Source organism: Bos indicus x Bos taurus, chromosome 20 (genome assembly GCF_003369695.1).
Source record: "Bos indicus x Bos taurus breed Angus x Brahman F1 hybrid chromosome 20, Bos_hybrid_MaternalHap_v2.0, whole genome shotgun sequence".
Taxonomy (NCBI): domain Eukaryota; kingdom Metazoa; phylum Chordata; class Mammalia; order Artiodactyla; family Bovidae; genus Bos; species Bos indicus x Bos taurus.
Window position 1 is genome coordinate 9,004,779 of NC_040095.1, and position 24,606 is coordinate 9,029,384.

Sequence of the window (24,606 nt, forward strand, 5' to 3'; positions counted from 1 at the left end):
TTCCTGAGTACCGTGGAGCATCTTTGTTACCGTCCCTGTGTCGCATTACCTTGGTGGGGTTTTTATTTTGTGTGCTGAGATAAAGTGTGAGCTGGAGACTTGTCAAGCCTAAGGCACCGGCGGGCACTGCTCAGAAGTGCTCGGGGTGTCCAGGCTGCCCCGTCTTCCCATGTTGTTCCCACTCCTCAGGAGGAGAAATCTCGCTTAGGGTTGGATAGTTTGACTCAAGGAAGGTACTGACAAGTGACCCCACAGCCATGAAGGGAGGGCTGAGAGGGGAGCAGAGGGAAATCACGGAGTTCAGATATCATTAGAGCCTTTCTGTTTGAAGTGGCTGTTCCTTCTGTGCTGTGTGTCTGACAGAGTCCCAGTGACTTTCTCTGTCGATCCCTGTTTCTGGAGTAGGGTTCCCTGCTTCCAGGGGCTGTTGCTGCCTTCATCCCTCCGCAGTATGTACCCCCACTTGAAGGAACCCCCTGTGAAGCTGACTTCTTTCCTGTGCTGGCCCCTCCTGGACGGGGTGAGAGGGGTCAGGAGCCAGAGCTTCCCTAGACCTGGTGGGCATTCTCCGGAGGTAGGGGAGGGAGGGGTCTCCCTCCAGCCCTTTTCCTGCCACCCACTTGTGTTTCCCCTGCTCTCCTTCAAGTTCCCAGTGGTTTGAAAGTCAGTTTATGTCCATCTGGAGTGATCTGAGCTGAAAGGGGAGGAAGCTGTATGCAGAACGATGTACATAATTTGCAGGGCCTGGTGCAAAGTGAAGATGGGGGCCCCTACTTCAGATGTTATTCACAATTTCAAGATGATGAAAGCAGAGCATTACACCAGACCCAGGACCCTTCTGAATTCAGGGCCCCATGTGATCACACGGGGCTCACACTCATGAAGCCGGGCCCAGCTGCACGAGCCTGTGGATGCCACAGACCAGCTCTTGTCTCCCTTTAGACATGCCTTGGGTTCCTTCCCACCTCACTGAGTCTCTTGAACCCTTCACTTTTTTTTTTAGATTAAAAATTTTTTTTTCTGGTCATGCCATGCAGCATGTGGGATCTTAGTTCCCTGATCAGGGATAGAACCCCTCGTCCCTGCATTGGAAGTGTGGAGTCTTAACCACTGGACCACCAGGGAACTCCCAAACCCTTCACTTTTCACAGAGCTGTTCCCACCCTCCTGGGGTTTACTGTCTGCTACAGTAGAGGTGCCATCAGGGGCTCATTGCCCCTCTTCGTTCCTTGTACCTCTCTTCATTTCTTGTGCTGAGTTTACTCTTGAGCTTCAAGGAGGAACGGTATTTTTATCTGCTGGTGGCGGAGCACACGAAGTTGTTAAAATATGCAGGCGCCATTGCATGGTTTGCAGTCCCCTAAAAATCCATGTTCATGCAGCCCAACCCCCTCCCACTTCACCAGTTCAGGGCCAGCTGTAGCGGTTAAACCAGCAAATGTCTCTGAAATGGAGGGATATGATAAAGCAGAGCCAACTCAGGAAAAGGGCTTGCAGGCTGTGTGTGATTTGGGGGCACAGAGGCACTTCTGTTTCTGTACCTCAAGGGCCTCAGAGGGGCACAGAGGATCTGGGACCAAGGGTCCCTGAGAATTCAGACGGTTCTCCCTGGTACCAGGGCACAGAAGACCGGACTCGATGGGGCCAGGGATGCAGTGAGCCAGGCCTCACTCACCCTGACGGTAGAGCGCCACACGTGCTTCAAGGGTATCAGCTGGTCAGCTGAGAAGCCCAGTCGGACCGCTCCTTGACGGTGGATAAGGCTCCAGATATCTGCTCCAGATATCTACGTGATAAAATCCCATAAGAGAGGGGCTTGAAGCGTGAAGTGCCAGCTCCTATATGAGGCAATGGAACTTCTCAGTGGGAGGTGGGCTTGGCCATCTGCAAAGGTCACTTCTTTCTGGTGAGCGGGTCCTCCAAGGAGACCACAGGGGGTTGGAGGCTGCCTGGAAGGGAGTGTCAGTCATTTAAACAGAAAGGCCTGGATGTCAGAGTGTATGTTTGTCCAACGTAGGTGGCCCTTCTCCGTTCTTAGACAGTTCTGACACAAGATCGGGTGTGAGTCGCCTCATCTGGAGCGCGCACCTCCCGACAAGGGCGGACGCGCTGCCAGGCTCTCCCTCGCTTTGTCTGCGCCTCCCTGCCAAGCGCCGCCTGCTTGGTGTCTGCATACCTTCACTCTCTTTCATCTCAAAGGAATTTCAGAGCATGTCTGAGCACGTCTGAACGTACAGATTATGTAATGAGGGCATGTCTGTGTGTCTGTAGACTGGTTCCAGACACCACAATGGGATGGGCCACCTCCAGATGGTGTCCTGTGACTTTGCTTCTTATTCATGTCATGCTGGACTCTTGGAAATCTGGTCCTGGGTGGGGTTTCTTCGGGTCTGGGAGTTGGGAGAGGAACAGAAGGCCATTTGCTCATTGCCATGCAAGTCACACCGCTCTGAGAGGAGCGGCTGGCCGGCTGCATGGTGATGCTGGAGCACAGGCCTGGACAACTAAACCTGACCTTTATCATCGGGAAGGGTATTTCCCTTTATGTGATTGACATGGCTGGAAGAAAAGAGGCAGAACTTGCTCCAGCCATACTCCAAGAGTTTACTCTTATCTGTTGTTGTTCAGTCGCTCGGTCATGTCTGACTCTTTGTGACCCCATAGACTGTAGCCCACCAGGCTCCTCTGTCCGTGGGGTTTCCCAGGCGAGAATACTGGAGTGGGTCGCCATGCTCTCCTCCAGGGGATCTTCCCAACCCAGGGATTGAACCCACATCTCCTGCTTTGGAAGGTGGATTCTTTGCCACTGAGCCACCTGGGGAAGCCCTGACTCCATCTCCTTTACCCCAAAACTTGCAAAAACAAGGTATGGGGAAGAGTCTTTAAGTAACAGATTCTAATTTCCTGGGATTCTTACCACTAAAAATCCTTCCTAACATCAATCCCTCCTACTGTGGTCACATGAACTGATTCTCCCTGGCCCTGGCTCAGTGGAAACAGCTGTCCACAGCAAGCAGAAACATTTGTTTAGTGCGGGATTAAGCATTAACAATAGGATGGAAAATTGGAGGAGAGGAAAGGTTTCCATTTAGTTTCTTTTTTTTTTTTCTTATGAAAAGTTACTGCCCTTCTGGGTTCTTTTGCTGTTGGCTCAACTTCTGGACTCCTTGCTTCTTGGAGCCAGCTGGAGCTTCTCCAGAGACCTGTGCCTGTAGACTTAAGCCATGTTTCAGAAATATGCTTCCCAGATTCTGCGTAAGCACGAAGGACTTGATTTGGATGCTATCCTTGTAGCGGCCACGCTCCATAATAGCAAAGAACCAGCTGCCGTCTTTGGGAAACCTGTCCAGGAAAAGCAGTCATCCAGAATTTCCGGGACAAATTCTCCTTTGAGATGGGTGAAGCTGGGAGCTGCCTATGTTATGAATCACCAGGTCATCTGCAGCCTGCCCGAAGCAGAGGGCTGAAGGCCGAGGGAAGAACAGATAGAAAAGGATGAGTTCTCCCTGAAAAGGGTCCCCACTGCCTCTGCCAACTTGGCTCCATCTCCCCCTCAAGCTCTCAGATGCTCCAACCCAGTAGGGACTTGTAGGCACCCAGTGCTTGGGATCAGGGTTCTCAGGCTGGCATTGAGGGGGTTAAGGCAGTGACCAGATAGCAGCCTTTTGGCAGCAAAGCCCTCCTCAGCAGAAGGAAGGATATAGCTGTATGAACTGCCTGCTTAACAATGCCTCGCATGTCCCCAGGGGCCCGCCTGCAAATAGATTTCATCTTGCTTTCTCTTGTACTTTTCAAAGCTTCCTGTTTTCTCACGGTCCTTTTGGACAGTTTACAGTCTCTCTCTCCCTCCCTCCCTCTCTCTCCCTTTGAGGAAAGGAACACCCTTCTTATTAAAAGAGAGAGAGAGAGAAGGATGTAAGGGAAGGGCAGCTTAACGGAGGCCATTCTCCGGGGCTGCAAGCTGCTGCTCTTTGACCTTTCCTCTCAGAGCAGGGAAACAGGCTTCCTGGAGCATCGCAGTCTCAGTTGTGTGCCTCTGCGTGTCTGGTGGGCCTCTGGCGACCGGCCCAGTGGCTGCCCACTGCCATGGCCCTGCCTCTGTGCACAGCGGCTTCCCTGTGACTCCGCTGTCAGCACTGTCACTGGGACTCGCGGGAAGTTGCCTGGACCGAGGAGGGACTGGGCGCCAGGAGGCGGAGTTAGGAGCTTCTATGCCGAGAAGGGGACAGGGCACCTGCTCGCTGTTTAAAGGGCTGATGGAGGGTCAGGGAGCCAGGTGATAGGCTCCCCAGAGCCTGCAATCTAGGGTGAACCTTCTCTCCCCATCCACATTTCCCAGGGCTGCGTGAGCCACACCTGCTTCCGTTTCTATGATGCCTCAGGTAACCTGGCAGCTGTTTACTCGAAGGATTCTTCACTTGTTCCTTCCTTAGTGGGCCTTCCACGTAATTTGGTTTTAAAAGACAGCACCCTTATCCTCAAAGAACTTAAGCATTTCTGGAAGGCGAAATGTACGTGATAGTGGCAGTAATGAGCTAATATTTATCGAGCGCTTACAATTTGCTAAGCCCTTTACCTGGACCAAGAGCTCGCGTGGGATACTGTGATTACCATGGACATTTTACAGAAGAGAAAATGGAGAAAATTCTGTATCGCTCTGGGGTTTCACTATCGTCTCTCTGCTCTGCTGTCTATTACACTTTGAGATCCACTTCCCTTTTTTAAAGTAGGTTTAAAGGTGGGTATAGGTGGAAAAGCTGATATTTAATGTCACAGGCACACTAATACTGCTCATTAGAGCAACTGAGAGTTAAGGAGGGCTGGACTGGTTGAGATGACCACCTGCAAGATGAAATCTGACTCCTCATCACTCCAGCAGCTTCCTGTATCAACACCTATCCTGGCTTTAATTTCCGCAGACCTCGGTAGGAGGCGATTCAGCAAGTCTTGACTTGGGCAGGCTCTGCACCTCACGTCTTGTGACTTAAGGGGGCTGTGTATATGACTGCTTTCCAGGAGAAGCTAGAGTTTGGATGCTCCCCCACAACCCTTCTCCCTGTCCACCTAGCTCCTCTCCTCCACTACAGTGATTCTGCTTAGAGCTCACACCAAACCCCACCTGAAGGCACCATCTTTAATTGACGCAATCCTCTTTTTCTGGCCTCTCTTCACCAATTGGTACTGAAAGGCCTCTCCAACTTTCACAGACACAGAAAATCTCCATATATTTGTGTGTTGTCATGTGAGGACGATCCTCTAAGAAGGATGACAAGGCCAGGTGTTCTGGATAAGAACCCAAGGGCTCCGTGGAAGGGCCAGAGGCTGAGAGGAAGAAGCTAAGGGTACCTACCACTGAGATGTGAATGGTATTCAGGTACTTCAAGTCCTGAGTTAATTGCTTCTATCTTTCTGCCACTGAGGATTTTGGTTTGCAAACTAGTGTGAATAGCTTTAGTGGTAACAAGAGAGAGAGTTAGTGATGGCTGCTTTGTGGAACTTTTGCATGAGGAAGTCATATTTTCCCTGACTTGGTTGTTTATTTCCTAACCATACACTTAGACATTCATTAAATGTTATTATATATGTAGCCTTGTGCTGAATTACTGGGGTTGGCCACACAGAGAAGGAAGGTGGCTACATTTCTGAATACCAGAAATGGTATTTTATTTGAGGACACTTTTAGTGTCCTCAAAATTTTCAGAGCTAACACATTATTTCTTATCCCTGGGAAAGCTCTCCATTGGCTACCAGTAAGCTATCATAAACCATAAAAAAATGGTATATAAAACCATGGTATATTAAAAATATAAAAATTTTATAAACCATGGTGTATAAAAATTAAGTTTTATCAACAACAACAAAATTTGTCTCCTTTACCAATCACACATAAAATATATAGCTGATGAGTCATGTTCCACAGTGGATCTTCTTCCCTGAGGCTATAAACCTTGACTTCAGGAGACAATCAGTTCAGTTCAGTCGCTCAGTCATGTCTTTGCAACCCTATGAACCGCAGCATGCCTGGCCTCTCTGTCCATCACCAACTTCTGGAGTTTACCCAAACTCATGTCCACTGAGTCGGTGATGCCATCCAACCGTCTTATCCTCTGTTGTCCCCTTCTCCTCCTGCCTTCAGTCTTTCCCAGCATCAGGGTCTTTTCAAATGAATCAGCTGTTCACAAAGTATTGGAGTTTCAGCTTCAACATCAGTCCTTCCAGTGAACACCCAGGACTGATCTCCTTTAGGATGGACTGGTTGGATCTCCTTGCAATCCAAGGGACTCTCAAGAGTCTTCTCCAACACCACAGTTCAAAAGCATCAATTCTTCAGGACTCAGCTTTCTTCATAGTGCAACTCTCACATCCATACATGACTGCTGGAAAAACCATAGCCTTGACTAGATGGACCTTTGTTGGCAAAGTAATGTCTCTGCTTTTTAATATTCTGTCTATGTTGGTCATAACTTTGTTTCCAAGGAGTAAGTGTCTTTTAATTTCATGGCTGCAATCACCATCTGCAGTGATTTTGGAGCCCCCACAAAATAAAGTCTGACACTGTTTCCACTGTTTCTCCATCTATTTCCCATGAAGTGATGGGACCAGATGCCATGATCTTAGTTTTCTGAATGTTGAGCTTTAAGCCAACTTTTTCACTCTCCTCTTTCACTTTCATCAAGAGGCTTTTTAGTTCCTCTTCACTTTCTGCCATAAGGGTGGTATTATCTGCATATCTGAGGTTATTGATGTTTCTCCCAGCAATCTTGATTCCAGCTTGTGCTTCCTCCAGCCCAGCGTTTCTCATGATGTACTCTGCATATAAGTTAAATAGGCAGGGTGACAATATGCAGCCTGGACGGACTCCTTTTCCTATTTGGAACCAGTCTGTTGTTCCATGTCCAGTTCTAACTGTTGCTTCCTGACCTGCATACAGGTTTCTCAAGAGGCAGGTCAGGTGGTCTGGTGTTCCCATCTCCTTCAGAATTTTCCACAGTTTATTGTGATCCACACAGTCAAAGGCTTTGGTATGGTCAATAAAGCAGAAATAGATGTTTTTCTGGAACTCTCTTGCTTTTTCGATGATTGGAGACAATATCATTTATTAAAATGATAAAACATCCTTTTGTCCCCATGTACCACTAAAATGACCCAGAAAGTTCAGAACTGAATGAATTGATCTAGAAAGGCATGAGTATAGAAAATACGCCCTCAGCTATGATGATCATAAAAGGTTGCTTGTCCAAAACTGAGGAAGAATCTGGCAGTAGCCCTCATGCTGTGTGCACGCCTGTGTGTGTTGGGTGGAGGTGGACTATCATATGAGGGGCAGAGGGGCTGTGGCCACAGGCAGGTGAATTGCTCTAACCCCAGAGTCACAGCAGTTGCAGTAGCAATAAGCTGTGGGTCATTATCACAATAGTAATAGTTCCCTTGTCTGTAGTGTTAAGGATGATGAAATGTCTGAAAATAATAAAGAGACTATTCTTGTGCCACAACAAAAACAAAAGGCACTCCACATATTCTTCAAGATTAGGTTCAAATTTTGTCTCCTTTATAAAACCTTTTCAGACCAATCCAGCTTCTAATACCTCAGCAACCAGAGATGATAACTAAAAGTGGAATATCAGCCTCCATGAAGCCATTGAAGGAAGAAGGCACCCATTTATTCCTTCAGTTCTCTCTCTCTGTCCTGCCTATAATACCACCAGACCCATCCAGGCTTGGACAAGTGCAGTAGCTTAATTGATCTTCCAGACCCTAGCCCCTCTCTCCCTGCATCTCTTGTGCTTATCTCCCCATGGCTCTTGCTCTTTTCAGACCTGCTTAATGTGCCTCACCCCTTCACTCACTCAGCAGAGGCTTAATAAGGACCTATCATGTGTCAGCCTGATGCTAGGCAGGGATTATAACAAAAAGGCAGGCAGAGCCTTTAGAGATGCCTCTGTCTAATGAAGGGCTGTTCAGCTCAGCAACTTCAACAGCAGCATTGTTCCAAATAGTCAGGAACTATCCCGTGAACCAAATGAGAGACATCTTTTCTAAGATGACCCATGACTGGAAATACCTAGTCTAGAATCTCTAGATACATTTTTCTTCTTAGCCAGGGCAGAGAACTGAAACTAAGCTTATAAAGAAAACTCCACCAGAACTTTCACATGTGAGCAAAATTGAGCCACAGGCTGATAGATCTTTATGAACTGTCTCTGTTGAGGATAAAAAGAAAGCAAGTGTCCATACTTTTTCTTAAGTTAGACCCACTCTCTCAGCATCTCCCCTCTTGGGCCACCTTTTCCAGATGAATGTGGTGAGGATGCTCTGAACACTGGGTGTGGGGCACCAGCATGCTGCATTCATTCTTGCTAGTAAGGAAGTGGAAGGGGGAAAAGCGCTTAAAACCCCCAAATGTGAATCATTTAAAAATATAGAACCAGCCATTCATTGCCCATGCATAGATTATCTGTGAAAAATCTGCAGTCCCAGGATGGCTTCCTCTTACTGCCCAGTGTTCTGTTAGTCTAAGTGCCTGAGGTCACAGATGTTGGCCAGCTCAGCTCTCACTGCCATGGCCACCTGAAGACAATATGGTCTGCATTAATAAAAGTTCCACCCAGAGCTCCTCACTGGCGCCGACACCATGTCTCAGTGAGAAAGGAAAACTGGCGTCTGCTTCAGTGGACACCGCATTCCACGCCCTCTCTGCAGGCCCCGCTCACTCTGTTTCTCTACCCTCTGGTGTGGGCCTCGGAGGCTGGGAAGGGAGGAGGGAGAGAGCGTTCCTCCCGTGAACCTGGAGTCCCAGCACAGACAGAGTCCTTCTCGGCATTCCTCACAGCACAGCCGAGCAAGGGCTGGAGCTTCCAAACCCCACTCTGGGGAAGCCTGGGGACAAGAAAAGCAAGGAGAGCACGCACAACAGCTGCTCCTGTCTCCCACCCTCAGCATCTGCACGTCCTGCCTTCAAACAGGCAGTTCTGCTGTTCCCATGGGACCTAGGGAACCGCTGGTGTGGTCCATCATGTATTTGCAATTTGATGGAAATAGGAATGAGAAGAAAAGAAGTGACTAAAACAGGTTGGCTTTTGGATACCTAGGATGATATTTTCAGTACTTCAAATGTCTACCCAGAGAACAGACACAGTCCTCCCTTTATACACTGTTCCTTTTAACTCCCCATAGTCAGCAAATTAAAAAAATTAGAGGAGCATTGTTGATACAGTCTAATGGAAGAGTTATGTTGGGGGAAACTGTGTGATACATGCTGACTGATGATATGGTCTCTGGTGTCCAAGGACCTGAGTTCATCATCCCAGTTCTAGCACCCATAAGCTGTGTGTGCCCTGGCCAGCCTTTCATCTTAACCCCTCAGTTTGTCCATCCGTAAAATGGGGATGAGAACGGCACCTATCTCATAGGACTCATGTGAGTTAAGTGAAATAGTCCGTGGCAGACTTGGGATAGGGCTTTCCATATTGTAAATACTCCATAAATACTAACCAAGTCATCATATCCTTATCATTATAGTGAAGGATACTTTCAGCAATTGCTTTTCAGAGAAGATTTTCTCCTTTTCGAAAGGTTGTGTTCAAAAGAAGCTTCAATAGCTTTGCAGTTTTTACCTTGAGTTTAAAAATTCCTGTACAACAGGAATAAAATCTCATGAATCCATCCCTCCCTGCTCCACATCTGAGCCTGGGCTCAAGGCAGCCACTCCCTGACTTCCTTGGGGACACTTTATTTGGAAGCAGTTTAAAAATGCCAAGATTCAAACAAAGTAACAGCTCGTCCATCCTCACCCAGGCCTGAGTGTGGTTGTCTGGGCAAGGGTCCCACCCGCGAGTAAACTGTTCTCCTGGTCACTGTCTCGACAGCTTTGTGGGAAGGAATTCAACCGGATGCACAACCTCATGGGCCACATGCACCTGCACTCCGACAGCAAGCCCTTCAAGTGCCTCTACTGCCCCAGCAAGTTCACCCTGAAGGGGAACCTGACTCGCCACATGAAAGTGAAGCACGGGGTCATGGAGCGCGGCCTCCACTCTCAAGGTAATCGCCCTTCCAGGAGCCCTGCGGTGGCCGGGCCCAGCAAGTGACGGAATGGGAGCTGAGCTTGTCTTTAGGGAGCTCTACTCCGGGGGTTATTCCTACATTTAAAAAAGGGAGCATCGTCTTCAAGACCACAGCAGAGTAGCAGGAGCAGGTTGGCAACATAACTATAGCAAACACAGAGTGAATATCTGGAGGTTGTAAGTGAAAGTGATGTTGGTTAGAGCATCATAATGGTGCCGGTCGGCACCATTCTTCATTCTGTGTTCCAGGCCCTGCAGCGAGTGCTCTGTCTCTGTGAATATTTATAGTAACTCCAGGCTGGAGGAACTTCTATTATCCCCATATTACAGATGGGGAAGCTGAGGCTTTGAAATATTAACCTGACTCAACTGAAAAGTGGCTGACTGAGAATTTGAACGCAGACCTTTCTGACTCTAAAGCCACACTGTATCCTCTTGATCGCACTGCTGTTACGGGGCAGGCCTGCAAGCTCTGTTACGGGGCAGGCCTGCAAGCTCTGCTGGCAGCTGAAGTGTGTCTGGTCTAGGTGTAGGTCTGGCAGGATAGCAGGCTAGGTCTCATCTGCCTGCTCACAATCAGAAACTCACAAGGACAGTTTTCCTGCTTGGAAGGGCCGGTTGGCCACAGGCCAAGCAGGGGCTTCTATCTCCCCCACCGAGTCCTAACTGAACTGATGGAAAGTTCTGCCTCCTGTTATCTTCTCAGTCCCTTTCTTTGCAGGAAAGAGTTAATTTCCAGAAGTACTGAACTCAGTAGGTTGTCCTTCAGTAAACGGGCAGTAAATGCTCTCTGTCCAGTGTGGTGTGCTCCATGCCCTGGCAGACGCAAGGGGAACTGAATCGCCTTGGTTTGCCCTCTGGGAGGTCTGTGTGCGGGGAGAGAAGACACACATATATGTAACTTGCAGTAGCTCGTTAACTGGGCTGATGATCCAAGCACAGGGCAATGCTCTTAGATGTTATTGCTTGTCCCCAGTATTTCACAAAGTAGACTGTGTTGTTCTCATTTTATGTAAGAGGAGACCATGGTCAAGAGGTGTTATAGAAACTGCTCAAGGTCAAACAGCAAGTTGAATGCAGAATTGAGATTCTAACTCAGGACTTTCTGGCTCAAGCCAGTGCTCACTGCACTGGGTAAAAACACAGGTGGTTTGTTCATATTTGCTGCTTCTCCCCCCTCTACAAAAGATGTGGTCAACTAGGCACCCGTATTCATAAGTAGAATGCATGCATGCATACCCAGCAGGAAGCAAAACGATTGTAGCTTTCAGATTTCTGAAACGCCCTCTGAGTTTATGATGACTCCTGGGTGACAGAAAATTGATCATCCTAAAACAAGGCGTGGAGTTTGTATAAAAGCCCTGAAAAAATGCTTGTTAAAAACAAAAGCATTTTTTCCCCTTGAGGATGTTCTTTTCCTGAATTATTCTTTGCATCCAGCTATTCTGGATTTTTCCAGAATTAGGTGAAGTTTGCTCAGCCACCACGGCTGGAGACATAGAAGGCAATGAGGAGACAGTGCTCCATCTGACAGTCTGACTCGGTCACCAGAACTTACTCCATGTGGATGCTCACGTCCTAACAGGCACCTAAAGACTGTCATTCTTCTGGAAAAATCAAGAGCATCACTGTATTATCAGAGAGTTGCTTTGAAAGTTTGTAACAGACTTCCGACAATGTTAATGCTTTCATCTACAAAAGGCTTTGGCATTTCTTCACTCTAGTTTTTGAAATAGCTCAAGAATCATGACCCAGATTAAAAAGATCCTCCCTGTGTCCCTGACAAGAATAAAGCTACAGATAGCTTCATCGCCTGACAACACCGTAAAGTAGGCAGCCCTGGACATCGGCTTCCTCGGTGTGTCCCCAGCTGCTTCTCCCTGGGCACCAGGGTCTGGCCACCCCCTGGCCCTCCCTGCCCTCCTCCTCCTCAGTCATCCCCACCTGTCCTCCAGGCCTGACCACTGGCCCCCCACGGATGGGGCGGGTCGCGCCTCCCACTTGTCTGTTGCCTCCTGAAAAGCCCATCCCTGAAAGTGAGGCCTGCCCACCTCCCCGTGTCCAGCAGCGAGGACACTTGTGGTTGGGCAGGGGGCTTCGAACGTCTCACCGGACCTTCCTCTGCCCTGCCAGCTCTGTCCATGCTTGGGGAGCCCTGGACCCAAATGCAATATCTGGTTTTTTCCCACAATGAAAATATCTTTGTTATTTTTTTCTTATGGTAAAATATGTGTTCACTGTTAAAAGTAAAAAGAAATATATTCGAAGTGAAAAGAAAAATGTAAAAATCACCTCATAGTTACCCATTTTTGAGATTTTGACATATATCCTTCCAGATATTTTTTGATAGATAAAATAGAGGCTACACTATAAGTATATACATTTTTACTTAAAGTATATAGAGAATACCTTTTATAAGCACTAAGAGGTATCGACATATTATACACATAGAAGTACCTTCTATACACATAATACCTTGACTGTTCTTTATGGTCTGAGCCACCAGGGAAGCCCCATGGAGGTACTACTATTTATGTAAGCAAACCTCTGTCCTTAGATGGATACGTTGTTTTCACCCATCCTTATACAGTTTGTGCATTTGCCAGACTATATTCATAGTTTAAGTTTTCAGTTGTGTGATTGGCTAAGTCAAAGGTGTGCTTATTTTTAAAGTTTTTCATGCATGTTGCCACAATCCCCTGAAAGGAGTCACACGGATATAGATTCCAGCTGTGACAAGGCCCATCTCTCTACAGCCTTCTGGGGATTTATCTAGTTTTAAAATGCAAAATCAAGCTATGCTAACCAGCCCTGGGTTCCACCCAGCGACCCCTTCGGCGGCCTGAATGTGCCTTTGCTCCTGGCAGGTTTTGGAAGGGGGAGAATTGCGCTGGCGCCGACGGCGGGGTCCCTGCGGAGCCTGGAGCAGGAGGAGCCCTTCGACCTGTCCCAGAAGCGCCGGGCCAAGGGGCCAGCCTTCCAGTCCGACGGGGAGAGCGCCCGGGGCAGCTCCTGCCACGAGGAGGAGGACGAGGACAACTGCTACGAGGTGGAGCCGGACAGCCCGGGCCTCGGGCCCCGCGGCCCGCCGCTCTGCGCGCCGCAGGACCTGTCTGCCAAGCCGGAGCCGGGCCCCGGGGAGGAGGCGCCCGCCGAGGAGGCCTCGCCTCCGGGGGCCCGCCCGCTGAAGAGCCGCGACAGCCTGGGGCCTGAGGGCGGCCCCGAGCGAGAGTTCGCCCGCAGAGACGAGCGGCCTGGCCTCCGGGTCCTGCCGAGCACCCGGAGGGGCCCAGCCTTTTCTGATTACTTGTACTTCAAGCACAGAGATGAGAGTTTAAAAGAATTACTGGAGAGGAAAATGGAAAAACAAGCAGTGCTTTTGGGGATCTAAGTGGACGGTTTAAGAATTACACTTGGAAAATGAGAGCTAGGCAGTGCAGATACAGCTTTCTGCATGAGCTCTCATTTGCTGGAGAGGAGAAGGGCGCGAATCTTGACAAGGGGCGCAGACTAAATGAGTAGAGAAGGAAATGCTTCTCAGATCTTGCATTTGGGCCCTTGATTTTTAACACACATGGAGGGCCTTCTTCAATGTTGTTTCATGGATCTCCAGTACAATTAACTGTACATACTCTTCTAGACATCTAATTGTAAGCTGATGCTGAGGTGCTTTTAGAAATTCTATTTTCCATTGACTAACATGGTAAATTTCTTTCTAGTTGCAAAAATATGGTGCTTGACATGTTACTTTATTAATGACTCGTTAGTTGAATTTGTGAAAGTTATATTTTTCCAGATAGATGAAAATTGTAGTAGTGGTATATATTTTTAAAATCTCTTTATTCAATAATCAAAAAAATATCAGAAATGACAGAGGAGGGTGAGTTTTTAAAGAGGATGTTCTTGAGTAGTTGCTGCAGATATAAGATAAAATTTCAAGAGAATGTGATTAATTTTGATTAAGGAAAAACCAGCAGTGCTTAGATTCCTGCCTGGGTCTGCCTTGTTCAGCTCCCGCTGCCTTCATCAGATATCGCATTGGAGCATATTTTCTGATGGCCCAGCAGTGCTCAGTGTCTGCAGGCTAACCCTGAGTCCTGAGCAGGGCTCCCTCCTGGGGACCTTGCTCCAAGGCCTCATCCTGTGAAGCAGCTGCAGGAAGAGTTGGCAGCCTGTGAGCAGTGGATTTGTCAGTGCTGGAGCTGCGGGGCTGGGGGTGGGGGTGGCTGGGGGGAGGAATTCTCCCTGAAATTAAGCTCTAACTTGTTTAGAGTATTGGAATAACCATTGCTAGGAAAGCAGTTGCGGGGCTGTGTTCTCAGTGCTGCCTGCACATTAGAATCATCTCAGTAGTAGTAGTGTTAGCTGCTCGGTTGTGTCCAACTCTTTGCGACCTCACAGACTATAGCCTGCCAGGCTCCTCTGTCCCTGGGATTCTCCAGGCAAGAATATTGGAGTGGGTTGCCATTTTCTTCTCCAGAGGATTTTTCCAATGCAGGAATCAAACCCAGGTCTCCTGCGTTGCAGGTGTATTCTTTACCATCTGAGCTATAGGGAAGTCCCAGAATCATCTCAGGGAGCCTTAAAAAAAAAATACTAATGCTGGGGCCTGGGCCCCTGAGGCCCTGATTTAATTGGTCTAGAGGGGAGCTCTGGCATTGGTTATTTTCCAAATTGCCCCAGATGACTCTTATGTGTAGCGAGAGTTGAGAAAGATCGACTAGGATAAAATAGTGGCTCTCACGACCCCCTCACAAGGATTCCATAAATATTTCTGCTTCTGGCTTTACTCATTAAGATAGAAAGCAGGAGACCTTGAGATCATTCTGCTGACTTAGGCCTTCTTACCTGTTCTGTCAGAGCCTCACGAGAGGAGGCACACACACACACACACCCCCACACACACACTGTATTAACACACAGTTTTTTTTAATAGGAGATGATGCCTGTGATATTTATGATCACTTAATATGTTTAAAAATACATAGTCAGCCTACAGTGACTGTTTCTTCCTAGATTCGTGAATCATGATTCCAGTGAGTGGTGGTGGCTGTGAAGTGTGATTTGAGCCCAGCAGGTGGGCTTTCCTTAGGCACTGGATTCTGACAGATAAAGCAGTGCTGACCAGATGTCACATACATGTGACTGCCCGTAAGCAGTGACCCTCTGGTACTGTGTCTGAGTTTATGTAAAAACTGCTTCTTGGTAGTTTCAACTCTTATTTGTAGAGCTAGGTACTGTTTATTATTTGCTTCTTCTCCTCCCAAAATTCCCAGTACATTTCATTAGACAGTCTGACCCATCTCTGACTGTGGGATGCCGTTTTTCTTTTTCTCTTGGTCAGGTGCTTCCCCATCAGCCTCATCCAGTCCTCGTCAGTCACGCACGCACTTTGTCAGCCCCTGATGCGACTCCTCCTGCCACTTTGGTTAGGCTCCTTCCTCCAGCGTTGCCACCACAGCTTGCCAAAGCCGCTTGAGTTCCCTGCAGCCATCCTTGCTTGTCTCAGGGTCAGGGCACTTGCAAAGGGGATGGTAAAGGGAGGATCGTGGGTTTCTGCAGTTACCAGAACAACTCTGAGTCAAGAACCTATCCAGAGGATAGGACCCAAAGGATCCAAACCTATCCTTCTGAGGGGCCATTTGCTTTCCATTCATCATTTTTAATATAGCTCGTCAGTGCCTCCAATGATGTCACTCGGAGACTGGCAGAGTGGTCTCTGAAGCCTCCAGCTCTCATGGGCCTGTTACATATTCATTCTTTCAGCAGCCAGGTGTTGAGCACCTGCCATAAAGGCTGCAGATTTCAGTTTGTTCTGGGTGTGCCAAACTGGAATAGGAACTAGGAGATCTTGAATAGCAAGTTTATAGACTTTTCCACCCAAAAAGAGTCAGGTGGGAGTGTTTGAGGAACAAGTTAATGTTGAGATGGAAAGAGCATGGTCCAGAATGGTGGTTTCCACATTGTGTGTTGAGAAGCAAGAGGTCCTCTTAGGCCTTCTAGAGCTGCTAGAGGAGGAGAAATTCTCAGCCTTCATCCCCACTTCACTCAGAGCAGCTCCAATTCCATCTGTTTTATTTGTTAGACTTCCAAGTAAAATTTCATTTGGAGGAAGAAAAAAGGGTCTAGGAAAAGTAATAAAAAAAATTGTTATGGAATGTATTCTAAAGCCTGTTTTTCATTCTTGACTCTATGAGAGACTTAGATATAATTAGCTATAACCTGCTGATTAATATGCCCTGACCTTCTGAGAACCAAGTCTAAAACCTTGGTTTTGTGTGTGACCAACATCCTGATTTGCCTGGGACAACCTAGGTTTATACCTCTTGTTCCCACTTAGTCACTAAGAGTGTCATCTTAACTCTCAAAAATGTTCCAGTTTGGGTGATGAATTATATGGGCACCCTATGCGTAAGTACAGAGTACAGAGCTAAGGGAAGGGATGGCCAACCTTGCCTAGAGCTGTTAATGATGAGCCAGAACGCAAGCCTGAAAGAGAAGCCATAAGGCCTCTCTCAGAGAACTAAGGGATGAAACCATCCAAGGTCATCAGCACTTCCCCGGCCAGGACAGCATGACGTTTATCACGTTATGACACTTTGAGAATAGGTCACTACCAGATGCTTTCCAGGCTTTTGACCGCTGTCTTTGAACCGACCAACTGACCCATCCACGTGGCATATTTTCTGTTAATCTTTTTATTCCAGCCTATGATTACCCCCTTTTGTTGCCTTTCAACTCATTCTCTCTTTTTAAAAATTTATCTTCTCACTGGCCATGAGACTGAGGCTGACCTTCCATGATCTCACAAGGGTATCTGGTATATTTGTATATGAGAAGTTGCGTGAGACAGCCAATGTGCACACTGTATTTATTAAGCCCTGAAGGCATTTAATAAAATATTAACATCGTGTTTTGAATTATGATCTTTGTCTGCTTTGCTGGAACAAAATGTAACAGAGCTAACATTTAAAATCCTTCACATATTTGGACAATATTACACCAAATGTTGATTTTGTACAGAATTCTGGCTTGCTATTTAAAACTAAAACTTGAAGTATGTAACAGCCCAAGTTGTGAATATTGCTTTCTGCCTCAGTGAAAAAGCAGTTTACCTGAAAATAGCATGTAACCTATATTTTGTTAATTTAAACAAATAAAGACATGTTGGAAAAAAACTGAGCTAATCATTTGCGAAACCTGAAATTTTACAAGGAAGCTTCCTTTCTCAGTGTCTCACCCCTGCCCTGAGACCTCCCGGCAGAGCGGTTCCCACCAGGGTGCGTCTCGGCCCCAGGGAGACGTGGGTGATGGATTCTCGCACCAAGCTTCCAAAAACAGATGAATGAACCTCAGCCCATCAGCAGGCAGGTGACGTATTCCGCACCCTCTTCTCTCCTGTCCAGAAGAACTAGTTCTGGAAGGGTGTCATGGGAAAGTGGGAGGCTGGAGGCAGCACTGTGTTGTCCTGTGTCAGGTGCTTTGTGCGGTGTGCGCTGCAGTGGGCAAGAGCACAGACTCTGGTGCCAGGTTCCCGGGCTCAGTGCCCAGCTCTCCCACTTCTAGTCTTTGGGTCCTGAGGCCAGTTTGTGAACTTCTGTCTGTGCCTTAGTCTCCTCATCTGTAAAATGGAACCAGGAACAGCGCCGTCCTCACCAGGTCATTTTGTGGGTTAAACGAGGTAGTACATGAAGACACTCGTGTGCATGGCTCGCAGCATATGCCTCGTAAGACTTAGCTGTTACTATTCACATCAGTGAAGCGGCCAGGAAATGGGACACTCAGCTCCCCCTCTTCAGCAGAGCACCCAGAGCTACGTCAGCATGGGAAGTTGTCCATCTCCGAGGAAGCTTCCCTTTTAAACGTTACTTGCTGTTATGTGCCAAGCGATGTGCCAGGTGCTTTGCACGCTCAACCTCATTTGAACCTCACACAACCCTGATAGGCAGAGGTGGTTGTCTCCACTTTACTGATGAGGAAATGGAGGTTCAGGAGAGGGAAACAACTTGCTCGGAACAGCTTCATCAGCAAGTTCTTCCTTTGCCCGCCAAGCGGATGGCCTGTGGCAGGCTCTCTGGAAGCACATGCTAAGACAGATTTGGGTGCGAGGTGTTTATTAGGGACGAGCACCAGTTAAAAGAAGCACGAGGAAAGGGCACTGAGTAAGAGAGAAGCAGGACTGTGCTGCTCTCATCCGACATGGCGGGCAGCTGGGGGCAAGGTCCACTCATTCGAGTGGTACCACGCTGGGCAGAGACATTCAGGCCTTGGGGCCCCCCACCCCCACCCCTTGCCCTGTCAACAGAAGCTGCACTCCCAGGAGGAGCCTGACCTCAGGAAGGTGTGACTCTGCACAGGGGCAGACTCTCAGACAGTCAGGGAGCTGGTGGCTAGAGGTGAATGCTGCCCCACTCCCCACAGCTCAGCACGAGGCCCTCTCTGAAGAGAGACTGGGTGACTGCGTCTGCCACAGCCTACCGCTTGCATCACTCCAATCCACTTCCTCCTGTGCAATCACAGAACACCGCCTCTAGGATTCCAGTGGGCCTCTCTGCCTGAGGAAAAACTAAGAAAAGGGAGATTTGTGGAATAAACTTCAGCCCCGCTGCAGCAGTCAGTCTCAGAGACACACTGATGCTCATTTCCTCCTTTCTCCATTACCTGTCTAGATCCATCTCATTGTCAGATACCACCTCTGCCCGGGTCAGGGGCTTTCCATGTAGCGTGGCCCAGACACTCGTCTCCAAAGGGCCTGACCTTGGTCAAGGTGTTGCTGCAGACTGAGTGCTTTGGTCTCCCTTCTAATTTATATATTGAAACCTTAACCCTAGTGTGATGCTATTTGGAGGTAGGACCCTTGGGAGATAATTGGGTTTAGATAAAGGCATGAGGATAGAACTTCATGATGAGACTAGTGCTAAGACCAGAGTCTTCTCTCTCTCTGCACTGCAAGGATGCAGCAAGGAAGCGACTGTCTGCAAACCAGGAGAAGGGTCCTCACCAGACACAGGAGCTGTGGGCACATGATCTTGGACTTCCCAACCTCCAGAACTGTGAGAAATCAATGTTTGCTGTGTCTGTCAGTCAGTCTGTGATATTTTGTTACAGCAACCCAAATGGACTAAGATAGATGCTCTTCTCAGAATGGGGTTACTGGGTTTGTTTATTTAGAGTCATTGGTGGGGAAGGAAACACCAAGAGAACCCCAGGTGGGTTCCACGCATATTCCTCCCTGACCCCTTACGTGACAACAGCTCTTCTCTCTCCTGATGATCAGGTCTTTTCCCTCTGCCAAGATGGTGACTCCTATGCTTGTCTGCAGGTCCCTGGAGACACGGAATAAAAAGTACCCAGGTGACAGACATGCTGCTGCTGCTAAGTCGCTTCAGTTGTGTCCAACTCTGTGCGACCCCATAGATGGCAGCCCAGCAGGCTCCCCCGTCCCTGGGATTCTCCAGGCAAGAACACTGGAGTGGGTTGCCATTTCCTTCTCCAATGCATGAAAGTGAAAAGTGAAAGTGAAGTCGCTCAGTCGTGTCTGACTCTCAGCGACCCCGGGATTTTCCAGACAAGAGTACTGGAGTGGGGTGCCCTTGTCTTCTCATGGCTTATCATTAAATGGTCCTCTTGCTATGCCACAAGTGGAAGTGTACCCTCTTTGAGTAGGAGCACTTCTAACCTTCCAGAGCCCAGAGTCACAGCAATAAGAAATACTGAGTCCCCCACCATGTCACTACAAGTGAAACCAAGTAGGGCCACTCCTGCTTCCAGCCTTGGTCCCTGCACTCTTCCTGCTGAGAGTATAGGACCATATAAAAGTCTTTGATTCAGTGCATATGCTGGAGGACGACACTCCCTCCTCGTGGAGTATTTCCTCCAAGAAGAGCTCCAGGCAGCTGGCCCCTTCTGGGTGGTGTGTGTGTGATACGACCTGTAGATCCTGTGGTCACGGGCCCATCCCTCACCTCATTTGCTGTAATGTGAATGCTGTGGTCTGATGTTACACTAAGATTCTGTGTCCATAAAACAAACACTCCATAACCATACCACTTGCATAAGCGTGCTGGCTGAGGTCCTACCAGCCGGAAGGGCAGACCTACATATGAAGTATGTGTCTATTCCTGTGAAAAAGTCCTTTCAAATCAAAAGGGACTCAATATAAATAAATAATAAATAATAATAAAAGGTCAGCTTCTCACCAAGTGACTAGTTGTGCTTCTTGAGTAATGCTGCCTGCCATATTGGAGCCTCGGCACCATTCTTTGTGGCTGGCATGTTGGATATTCAGCAATAGGTTAGCCTTGGTAAATGGAGTTCACGCTGTTGCACTCATGTGTAGCTTCCATCTGTGCCACTGTGGCCACTTCATATGTGCTTTGTTATACCACTGGACTAGCTGTTGACAGAGGGTTGAAGTCAACTCGCAAGTCAGTTGTCTGCCTGACTTAATCTCTGCCTGACTTTAATATTCTTTCATGGTGAATGCTATCTGATGGGCGTTAGCATGTGATACAAAGACTCTCATACTCTGTGTTCACTCCCATATATCTGTCCACTCTACTCTAAAAGACAATAATAGTGATTATCTACTTCAATTAGAGTGGTCAGAGAGTGACATCTAATTTGAGAACTGAAGGGTAGAAGGGGCCAGCCATGGAAAAGACAGGGGAAGAGCATTTCAGGCAGAGCAGGCAGCATGTGCAAAGGTCTTTGACTGAAGGGAACACGGCCAGGGAAAGGACGGCATGGAGGGCACAGCAGGAGAGGGAGCGTGCTGCAAGGTGAGGCTGGCGTGGAGAGCCTCTGAGCATGGGGATGAAATAATGAGATCTGCGTTTTCTAAAGCTCATTCTGACTATTGCGTGGAGAGTGGGTTGGAAGAAAGCCAGGATGATGCGGGGAGACCATTAAGGGGCAGTTTCAATAGTCTGTGCAAGATAATACTGGCCTGGATTAAAAAGATAGCAAAGAGGAAGTTAGGAACGGATGGTTCTAAGTCTGTCTGGAGGCTCCCCAGGTGGTGCTAGGGTAAAGACACTGCCTGCCAGGGTAGGAGACGTGAGAGACTTGGGTTCGATCCCTGAGTCAGGAAGATCCCCTGGAGGAAGATATGGCAATCCACTGCAGTATTCTCGCCTGGAGAAGCCCCACGGACAGAGGAGCCTAGCGGGCTACAGTCCATGGGTTGCAAAGAGTCGGACATGACTGAGTGACTAACACACACATGTATCTGTTTGGAGGTCCAATTGGCTTGTTCTACCGAAAGCAGATTTTAATTTTAATAGATAAACATACATTTTTCCAAGTAAAAAATAAAATGCCACTTGATATAAAGTTCATCTCCTCACATAATGATGGAAAGGGTGAATTAGATTTTCATAGCTATCATAAAACCCACGCTCTTTACTTGATTAGCAAGAGAACCTACTTGCCAAATAGTATATGTACAAGTAAGTCCATCTGGTTTCTCTCAGTTTTATTCTGGGTTATGATCAGTGAAGAAGGAAATAGTCAAGACTGAGTGAAGCTTCTCAGACACGGACCCTGGGAAGAAACGGTACCAGTGGAGACAAAGGGGCACAGAGTTAGAACCCAGCAAACCGAGGGCACGAGGGGGAGCCCCAGGACCCCAAGGGGAGGCTCAAGGAGTTCTTATCTCCACAGGCCCTGGGGCCATCTCTGATCCAGCCAGTAAAATAGTACATGTTCCTAATAATGGACTTGCACGGTCAAAGAACAGTTCATCATCTCTACCATATTTATTAACTAAATGCACTCCAAACACATTTTCATTTTAAACTATTCAATTCTCAAAGGCTGACAGTCCAGTTGTCTGGAAAATTTTATCCAGTGCACACATTACTTTGCAACAGTACAGAATAAATAAGATGTTGTCACATTTTAAGTCCCAAAGTGAATTGGTCCATGGCACCACAGAAAGCACCTTAAGAAGAAATAAGAAACAAAAACATGTAGTAGGAGACTGCCCCTACCCTTAAGGAACACACAGTGCTTACAGGCCTATGGAGCCTGGCAGGAACACAGCTCAGGGCCTTTCAAATCTCCTTACTCCAAACCTGCAAAGCTTTAAAGCTAAAAACTGTCCTCCCTGTAAAAACCCAGGTGGGAAGACAGCCTGGTTCCCTGAAGCACCAGGGTACTTCATTTTCTGCAGAGCAGACCTGAGCCAAGAGTAACTTCCAGTCCCATTATGAACTTGCTCTGCAAGCGGAGGAAGACGAGCTCATTTGAGAGCTGGGGAGTGACCCTTATAGGGTCCCCAGGGACCCAGTATCAGTGGCGCTCACTGCTTCCTCTTCCCTGGATGCAACAATATATTAAGAGAGAAAAAAAGGAGGTTGGCTCTTTTCATGATTTTCCTTTTTCATTTTTGTTGAAAATGGAACTGTGTTCTCTTGATCCTTCAAACAAATGGAGGGGAAGTGGAAGCCCAAGGGTTTCTCTTAGGTTCCCCGGAGAGGGTGTCTATGTTTGTAGTGCGATGTGGGAAACGTCCTTGTGTATCTGCTGCATTGTCACGTCGTACCAGAGTGATTTGCAGTAGGAAGTGTGGGATGAATACAATTTCTGTGCAAGAGAAAGTGATGGAGCCACGCTCTTTGAATCAAAGATCTCAATTTGCCCTTCATCTCCAAGACGTGCTTCCCCTGACCTCCGCCTCCCATCTTTATTAGATGATGAAAGAAACACAAGAACACTCTCTGAACTTGACCCAAACAGTAAGTCCAGCCAGAAGTCCTTGTTATTCAGAATGCACTTGGGCAGGGAGGGGAAAAAGAGGACATGCCAGAGATCACAGAGGCCACGTGAAGGAGGCATGTGAAAGTTGCTGGCATCGCACCTGAAGAATCATTTCAAATTGATGTTTGAAGTATGCACTGCAAGTCTCTTCCCTGGGAAGATCTTAACAAACAAATGGCCTTTGGAAGAAAAATGGAGAGATACATTAAGAGACATCCAAAGATGTTACAAGGATATTTCATTCATTTTCACAATTCATCACTTTGAGCATGCTGCCAAACAATTTTGTTTCTTCTTCTAGAAAGTAGTTGTAATGAAGCTGGTCTCCAGCCTGTGTCAGATGAGGGAATAGATGAGGTAAAACTTATCAATAATTCTGGACTTGCAGACACAATGGCTGTGCATTTGCATTGTTGAAGGGCAGTTTTCCCTTCCAACCTGTAGCAAGCCCAGTGAGGAAAACAGTGTCACTAAGAGTGGCAGATTATCCAAGTCAGAGTAACATTTAAGATCCTCAGCTGTGGTTTTGCAAAACTGGATATACTGAAGCTTGAGTCAACTACCTCTTCTCACTCCTTAAAAACCACCTGAAAATAAAAGAAATATGAAATCCCCAGCAATAACCACATCTTTACAGGAAGAAAAAGCAAAACAAGATTATTTGGAGCCTTAATTGACAATGTCATCCTCCCAGGGACATGCGATAAACCTTCACCAAATATGACGATGCATCTGGGAATAAAGCACTGCAAGCAAGAAGTCACTCTGAGTGCCTGTCGGGAGAACACAGGTGATTTTGTGGATTTCAAAGGACTTGTATTTCCAGAAGCTGTGTGTGCCTCCGTGATGCTAATCCTTTTACCTTCCTGCAGGGACACTACACCTTTGATCTCAGGCTTATCTAATCAAACACTCTCCTTATTCAGGCTGTTTGCTCTCTGAGCCAAGGGCTTGGCCACCCCTGCACAAACTCCAGCAGGTTTTTAGACAGACTTGAGACTGCATGTGTCCACCATCTCTCCTTCTCCTTGGACTACTGTAAGAAGGGTATAAAATTAGCACCTGAACTTACCAGGAAGATCCTTCAAGAGGATCTGTACAAAATGCTACTATTCAAAAACATGCATCTTTCCATTATGCTTAAAACTCTGTGGAGTAGGAAGGGGCTCCCAGGAGAGCAGTGTGAGTATCCCAGTGAAATCTCACTCCTAGAGAGACATTTATTCAACTGGTAAAAATTAGCGAAAATAACCATTCAAAAAACTTTGGAAATTAGCCAAAAACCTTACAATTTAAGAAACCATAGACTTCTCTAGCAGTCCAGTGGTTAAGACCCCGAGTTTCCCCTGCAGAGGGTGCAAATTCAATCCTGGTCAGGGAACTAAGACCCCACATGCCGCACGGTGCAGCCAAAACATTTTTAAAAAGAGAGAGAGAAAAGAAATGTCTATTCAACAAAATCTACAGAAACCGAGTAGGAACAGTGGAAGGCATGGCTGCACGTACCCCTCCTGCTGAGATCCATGTTGTCGCCATGGGCTTGACAGCTAAGTGGCAGTTCCCATCTGCCCAGCTCCGGGCAGAAGACCTAACCTGGGTGGGTGGCCTGGCGATAGAGCCAGTTCCCCCACCCAAACCTTTGCCCTCTAGGGAGGAATTGGGTGGAGTGGCCATGAGCACAGTCTCTCCTTCTTTCCACAGCCCTGTGTTGTGCAAGAGCTATTGCAGTGGATGTAGAAGCCAAGGGGCAGCTTCGATTCCTCCGCAGTTCCTGGGGTAG

General features: G+C 47.6%; 1 protein-coding gene across 1 annotated transcript in view; it reads left to right on the forward strand.

Moving 5' to 3' along the window:
• ZNF366 (zinc finger protein 366) overlaps positions 1-16,977 on the forward strand; it is a 64,238-nt gene extending 47,261 nt beyond the window's left edge. The window contains exons 4-5 of the mRNA XM_027520198.1: positions 9,867-10,041; positions 12,932-16,977. Coding sequence (XP_027375999.1) covers positions 9,867-10,041; positions 12,932-13,455 — 699 coding nt within the window. The 3' untranslated portion in view covers positions 13,456-16,977. The remainder of the gene's footprint in view (positions 1-9,866; positions 10,042-12,931) is intronic.
• The last annotated feature ends 7,629 nt before the right edge of the window (positions 16,978-24,606 follow it).